This window comes from Petromyzon marinus, unplaced genomic scaffold (assembly GCF_048934315.1).
Source record: "Petromyzon marinus isolate PM22_M1 ecotype Great Lakes invasive population unplaced genomic scaffold, UKy_Petmar_22M1.pri1.0 PM_Scaffold_263, whole genome shotgun sequence".
In the NCBI taxonomy this organism is placed as follows: domain Eukaryota; kingdom Metazoa; phylum Chordata; class Hyperoartia; order Petromyzontiformes; family Petromyzontidae; genus Petromyzon; species Petromyzon marinus.
The window spans coordinates 126,142-133,951 of NW_027423239.1; the positions used below are offsets into that span (position 1 = coordinate 126,142).

Genomic DNA, 7,810 nt, shown 5'->3' on the forward strand with positions numbered 1-7,810 from the left:
GGGAGTGGCCACGGTGGGAGTGGCCACGTGGCCACTCCCACGTGGGAGTGGCCACGTGGGAGTGGCCACGTTGGGAGTGGCCACGTTGGGAGTGGCCACGGTGGGAGTGGCCACGTGGGAGTGGGGCCACGTGGGAGTGGGGCCACGTGGGAGTGGGGCCACGTGGGAGTGGGGCCACGTGGGAGTGGGGCCACGTGGGAGTGGGGCCACGTGGGAGTGGGGCCACGTGGGAGTGGGGCCACGTGGGAGTGGGGCCACGTGGGAGAGTGGCCACGTGGGAGAGTGGCCACGTGGGAGTGGCCACGTGGGAGTGGGGCCACGTGGGAGTGGGGCCACGTGGGAGTGGGGCCACGTGGGAGTGGGGCCACGTGGGAGTGGGGCCACGTGGGAGTGGGGCCACGTGGGAGTGGGGCCACGTGGGAGTGGGGCCACGTGGGAGTGGGGCCACGTGGGAGTGGGGCCACGTGGGAGTGGGGCCACGTGGGAGTGGGGCCACGTGGGAGTGGGGCCACGTGGGAGTGGGGCCACGTGGGAGTGGGGCCACGTGGGAGTGGGGCCACGTGGGAGTGGGGCCACGTGGGAGTGGGGCCACGTGGGAGTGTGGCCACGTGGGAGAGTGGCCACGTGGGAGTGGCCACGTGGGAGTGGCCACGTGGGAGTGGCCACGTGGGAGTGGGGCCACGTGGGAGTGGGGCCACGTGGGAGTGTGGCCACGTGGGAGAGTGGCCACGTGGGAGTGGCCACGTGGGAGTGGCCACGTGGGTGTGGCCACGTGGGTGTGGCCACGTGGGAGTGGCCACGTGGGAGTGGCCACGTGGGAGTGGCCACGTGGGAGTGGCCACGAGGGAGTCGCCACGTGGGAGTGGCCACGTGCCCGCGTGACCACGTGACCGCGTGACCACGTGGGCACGAGGGAGTGGCCACGTGGGAGTGGCCACGAGGGAGTGGCCACGTGACGGAGTGGCCACGTGACCGTGTGACCACGTGACCGTTCCCCACCCCCCCCCCGCGTAGCTTCAGAGCGAACGGCATAGCGAGGTGGACAGTGCCTGACGTCACGGCGTGCGTGGGGGAGGGCTTTGTGACGTCACCGGACTTCAGCGTGCTCGAGAACATCACCATCACAACAGGTAGCGTCACCAACACCATCAACACCATCACCATCATCACCATCAACACCATCATCATCAACACCATCACCATCATCACCATCAACACCATCATCATCAACACCATCATCATCATCAACACCATCACCATCATCACCATCAACACCATCATCATCAACACCATCACCATCATCAACACCATCACCATCATCACCATCAACACCATCATCATCAACACCATCACCATCACAACAGGTAGCGTCACCAACACCATCAACACCATCACCATCATCACCATCAACACCATCATCATCAACACCATCACCATCATCAACACCATCACCGCAGGTAGCGTCACCATCAACACCATCAACATCACCATCATCATCACCATCACCACCATCACCATCATCATCACCATCAACACCATCAACATCACCATCATCATCACCATCACCACCATCACCAACATCACCGCAGGTAGCGTCACCATCAACATCACCATCATCATCACCATCACCACCATCACCATCACCGCAGGTAGCGTCATCAATACCATCACCATCAACACCATCAACACCATCATCAACACCATCAACATCATCAACACCATCATCAACACCATCACCACCACCACCATCACCATCACCACCATCATCACCACCATCATCACCATCATCATCATCATCACCACCATCATCACCATCATCATCATCACCACCATCATCATCACCATCACCATCAACACCATCATCAACACCATCACCATCACCGCAGGTAGCGTCACCAACATCAACATCACCATCAACACCATCACCATCATCAACACCACAGGTACCATCACCATCATCACCATCATCACCATCAACACCACCACCACCATCACCGCAGGTAGCGTCATCAACACCATCAACATCACCATCATCACCATCACCATCATCACCATCACCACCACCATCACCATCACCGCAGGTAGCGTCATCAACATCAACATCACCATCAACACCATCATCACCATCACCACCACCATCACCATCACCGCAGGTAGCGTCATCAACATCAACATCACCATCAACACCATCACCGCAGGTAGCGTTACCATCATCACCATCAACACCATCACCATCATCACCAACATCACCATCACCAACACCATCAACACCATCATCACCATCAACATCACCATCACCGCAGGTAGCGTCACCAACATCACCATCACCATCAACACCATCATCAACACCATCACCACCACCATCACCACCACCATCACCGCAGGTAGCGTAATCACCATCAACATCACCATCACCATCATCACCATCACCACCATCACCACCATCATCAACACCATCACCATCACCGCAGGTAGCGTCACCAACATCAACATCACCATCATCAACATCACCATCAACACCATCGACACCATCACCATCACCGCAGGTAACGTCACCATCACCATCACCAACACCATCATCACCATCAACACCATCATCAACACCATCACCATCAACACCATCACCGCAGGTAACGTCATCAACATCAACATCACCATCAACACCATCATCAACACCACAGGTACCATCACCATCATCACCATCACCGCAGGTAGCGTCATCAACACCATCAACATCAACACCATCAACACCATCACCACCATCATCAACACCATCATCAACACCACAGGTACCATCACCACCATCACCATCACCGCAGGTAGCGTCATCACCATCACCAACACCATCAACACCATCAACACCATCATCAACACCATCACCACAGGTAGCGTCATCAACATCAACATCACCATCATCACCATCATCATCATCATCACCATCACCGCAGGTAGCGTCACCAACATCAACATCACCACCATCAACACCATCAACACCATCATCACCATCACCACAGGTAGCGTCATCACCATCAACATCACCACCATCACCAACACCAACAACACCATCATCAACACCATCACCATCACCGCAGGTACCATCACCATTAACACCACCACCACCATCACCGCAGGTAGCGTCAACATCATCATCACCATCATCACCATCATCACCATCATCACCAACACCATCACCGCAGGTAGCGTCATCAACATCACCATCACCATCGTCACCATCAACACCATCACCATCACCACAGGTACCATCACCATCAACACCACCATCAACACCGCAGGTAGCGTCATCACCATCATCAACACTATCACCGCAGGTAGCGTCATCACCATCAACACCATCACCATCACCACCATCACCACCATCATCACCATCACCATCACCGCAGGTAGCGTCATCACCACCACCACCATCATCAACACCATCACCAACATCACCAACATCACCATCACCGCAGGTAGCGTCATCACCATCAACACCATCACCATCACCAACATCACCAACATCACCATCACCGCAGGTAGCGTCATTACCATCAACACCATCACCATCACCAACATCACCACCATCATCACCGCAGGTAGCGTCATCACCATCAACACCATCACCATCACCAACATCACCACCATTACCACCACCATCACCATCACCACCACCATCACCACCACCATCACCACCACCACCATCACCACCACCATCATCACCACCATCACCACCATCATCACCACCATCACCACCATCAACATCACCATCACCACCATCAACATCACCATCACCACCATCAACATCAACATCGCCATTACTAACATCACCTTATCTCTCCCCGTGTCTCTCTCCCCCCGTGTCTCTCTCTCCCCGTGTCTTCTCTCCCCCCGTGTCTCTCTCTACCCGTGTCTCTCTCTCCCCGTGTCTCTCTCTCTCCCCGTGTCTCTCTCTCCCCGTGTCTCTCTCCCCCCGTGTCCTCTCTCTCCCCGTGTCTCTCTCTATCCCCGTGTCTCTCTCTCTCCCCCCGTGTCCTCTCTCTTCCCCGTGTCTCTCTCCCCCCGTGTCCTCTCTCCTCTCTCCCCGTGTCCTCTCTCTCCCCGTGTCTCTCTCTCCCCGTGTCTCTCTCTCCCCGTGTCTCTCTCTCCCCGTGTCTCTCTCTCTCCCCGTGTCTCTCTCTCCCCGTGTCTCTCTCTCCCCGTGTCTCTCTCTCCCCGTGTCTCTCTCTCCCCCGTGTCTCTCTCTCCCCCGTGTCTCTCTCTCCCCGTGTCTCTCTCTCCCCGTGTCTCTCTCTCCCCGTGCTCTCTCTCCCCGTGTCTCTCTCTCCCCGTGTCTCTCTCTCCCCGTGTCTCTCTCTCCCCGTGTCTCTCTCTCCCCGTGTCTCTCTCTCCCCGTGTCTCTCTCTCCCCGTGTCTCTCTCTCCCCGTGTCTCTCTCTCCCCGTGTCTCTCTCTCCCCGTGTCTCTCTCTCCCCGTGTCTCTCTCTCCCCGTGTCCTCTCTCCCCGTGTCTCTCTCTCCCCGTGTCTCTCTCTCCCCGTGTCTCTCTCTCCCCGTGTCTCTCTCTCCCCGTGTCTCTCTCTCCCCGTGTCCTCTCTCCCCCGTGTCTCTCTCTCCCCGTGTCTCTCTCTCCCCGTGTCTCTCTCTCCCCGTGTCTCTCTCTCCCCGTGTCTCTCTCTCCCCGTGTCTCTCTCTCCCGTGTCTCTCTCCCCCGTGTCTCTCTCTCCCCGTGTCTCTCTCTCCCCGTGTCTCTCTCTCCCCGTGTCTCTCTCTCCCCGTGTCTCTCTCTCCCCGTGTCTCTCTCTCCCCGTGTCTCTCTCTCCCCGTGTCTCTCTCTCCCCGTGTCTCTCTCTCCCCGTGTCTCTCTCTCCCCGTGTCTCTCTCTCCCGTGTCTCTCTCTCCCCGTGTCTCTCTCTCCCCGTGTCTCTCTCTCCCCGTGTCTCTCTCTCCCCGTGTCTCTCTCTCCCCGTGTCTCTCTCTCCCCGTGTCTCTCTCTCCCCGTGTCTCTCTCTCCCCGTGTCTCTCTCTCCCCGTGTCTCTCTCTCCCCGTGTCTCTCTCTCCCCGTGTCTCCTCTCTCCCCGTGTCTCTCTCTCCCCGTGTCTCTCTCTCCCCGTGTCTCTCTCTCCCCGTGTCTCTCTCTCCCCGTGTCTCTCTCTCCCCGTGTCCTCTCTCTCCCCGTGTCTCTCTCTCCCCGTGTCTCTCTCTCTCCCCGTGTCTCTCTCTCCCCGTGTCTTCTCTCCCCGTGTCTCTCTCTCCCCGTGTCTCTCTCTCCCCGTGTCTCTCTCTCCCCGTGTCTCTCTCTCCCCGTGTCTCTCTCTCCCCGTGTCTCTCTCTCCCCGTGTCTCTCTCTCCCCGTGTCTCTCTCTCCCCGTGTCTCCTCTCTCCCCGTGTCTCTCTCTCCCCGTGTCTCTCTCTCCCCGTGTCTCTCTCTCCCCGTGTCTCTCTCTCCCCGTGTCTCTCTCTCCCCGTGTCTCTCTCTCCCCGTGTCTCTCTCTCCCCGTGTCTCTCTCCCCCGTGTCCTCTCTCTCCCCGTGTCTCTCTCTCCCCGTGTCTCTCTCTCCCCGTGTCCTCTCTCTCCCCGTGTCTCTCTCTCCCCGTGTCTCTCTCTCCCCGTGTCTCTCTCTCCCCGTGTCTCTCTCTCCCCGTGTCTCTCTCTCCCCGTGTCTCTCTCTCCCTCTCTCCCCGTGTCTCTCTCTCCCCGTGTCTCTCTCTCCCCGTGTCTCTCTCTCCCCGTGTCTCTCTCTCCCCGTGTCTCTCTCTCCCCGTGTCTCTCTCTCCCCGTGTCTCTCTCTCCCCGTGTCTCTCTCTCCCCGTGTCTCTCTCTCCCCGTGTCTCTCTCTCCCCGTGTCTCTCTCTCCCCGTGTCTCTCTCTCCCCGTGTCTCTCTCTCCCCGTGTCTCTCTCTCCCCGTGTCTCTCTCTCCCCGTGTCTCTCTCTCCCCGTGTCTCTCTCTCCCCCGTGTCTCTCTCTCCCGTGTCTCTCTCTCCCCGTGTCTCTCTCTCTCCCCGTGTCTCTCTCTCCCGTGTCTCTCTCTCCCCGTGTCTCTCTCTCCCCCCGTGTGTCTCTCTCCCCGTCTCTCTCCCCGTGTCTCTCTCCCCGTGTCTCTCTCACCGTGTCTCTCTCCCCGTGTCTCTCTCTCCCCGTGTCTCTCTCTCCGTGTCTCTCTCTCCCCCCGTGTCTCTCCCCCCGTGTCTCTCTCACCGTGTCTCTCTCTCCGTGTCTCTCTCTCCCCCCGTGTCTCTCTCCCCGTCTCTCTCCCCGTGTCTCTCTCTCTCTCTCTCATCGTGTCTCTCTCTCCCCGTGTCTCTCTCCCCCCGTGTCTCTCTCCCCGTGTCTCTCTCTCTCTCCCCGTGTCTCTCTCTCTCATCGTATCTCTCTCTCTCCCCGTCTCTCTCTCTCCCCGTCTCTCTCCCCGTGTCCTCTCTCTCTCTCCGTGTCTCTCTCTCCCCCCCCCGTGTCTCTCCCCCCGTGTCTCTCTCCCCCCGTGTCCTCTCTCCCCGTCTCTCTCCCCGTGTCTCTCTCTCTCTCTCCCCGTGTCTCTCTCTCTCTCTCCCCGTGTCTCTCTCCCCCCGTGTCTCTCTCCCCGTCTCTCTCCCCGTGTCTCTCTCTCTCTCTCCCCGTGTCTCTCTCTCTCATCGTGTCTCTCTCTCCCCGTCTCTCTCTCTCCCCGTCTCTCTCCCCGTGTCTCTCTCTCTCTCTCTCCGTGTCTCTCTCTCCCCCCCCGTGTCTCTCCCCCCGTGTCTCTCTCCCCCCGTGTCTCTCTCCCCGTCTCTCTCCCCGTGTCTCCTCTCCCCGTCTCTCTCCCCGTGTCTCTCTCTCTCTCTCCGTGTCTCTCTCTCCCCCCCCCGTGTCTCTCCCCCGTGTCTCTCTCCCCCCGTGTCTCTCTCCCCGTCTCTCTCCCCGTGTCTCTCTCCCCGTCTCTCTCCCCGTGTCTCTCTCTCTCTCTCCGTGTCTCTCTCTCCCCCCCCCGTGTCTCTCCCCCCGTGTCTCTCCCCCCCCCCCGTGTCTCTCTCCCCATCTCTCTCCCCGTGTCTCTCTCCCCGTCTCTCTCCCCGTGTCTCTCTCTCTCCGTGTCCTCTCTCTCTCACCGTGTCTCTCTCTCTCTCCCCCGTGTCCTCTCTCACTGTGTCTCTCTCTCCCCCCCCCGTGTCTCCCCCCGTGTCTCCCCCCGTGTCTCTCTCTCCCCGTGTCTCTCTCACCCCGTGTCTCCCCCGTGTCTCTCTCCCCCCGTGTCTCTCTCTCTCCCCCGTGTCTCTCTCCCCCCGTGTCTCTCCCCCGTGTCTCTCTCCCCCCGTGTCCTCTCTCCCCCCGTGTCTCTCTCTCCCCGTGTCTCTCTCTCCCCGTGTCTCTCTCACTGTGTCTCTCTCTCCCCCCCCTCCCCCGTGTCTCCCCCCGTGTCTCCCCCCGTGTCCTCTCTCCCCCCGTGTCTCTCTCCCCCGTGTCTCTCTCCCCCCCTCTCTCCCGTGTCTCTCTCCCCCCGTGTCTCTCTCCCCCCGTGTCTCCCTCTCTCCCCCCGTGTCTCAGAGAACGTCAACGAGGTGGTGAATCTTCTCCTGAACCTCACCTCGCCTCCTGGACCCAGCTCGTCGGAGGAGGTGATGGTGGTGGTGATGGTGATGGTGGTGATGGTGGTGGTGGTGATGATGGTGGTGGTGGTGATGGTGGTGGTGATGGTGGTGGTGATGGTGGTGGTGGTGATGGTGGTGATGATGATGGTGGTGATGGTGGTGGTGGTGATGGTGGTGATGGTGGTGGTGGTGATGGTGGTGATGGTGGTGATGATGGTGATGGTGGGTGGTGATGGTGGGTGATGGTGGT

The 7,810-nt window shown here is 59.4% G+C and overlaps 1 protein-coding gene across 1 annotated transcript in view; it reads left to right on the forward strand.

The window, feature by feature from the left end:
- LOC142923082 (adhesion G-protein coupled receptor G4-like) overlaps window positions 1–7,782 on the forward strand; it is a gene marked incomplete at its 3' end in the record, with an annotated part of 34,362 nt that extends 26,580 nt beyond the window's left edge. Inside the window, exons 4-5 of the mRNA XM_076064013.1 lie at window positions 1,015–1,130; window positions 7,517–7,782. Coding sequence (XP_075920128.1) covers window positions 1,015–1,130; window positions 7,517–7,782 — 382 coding nt within the window. The remainder of the gene's footprint in view (window positions 1–1,014; window positions 1,131–7,516) is intronic.
- Between the last annotated feature and the right edge of the window lie 28 nt (window positions 7,783–7,810).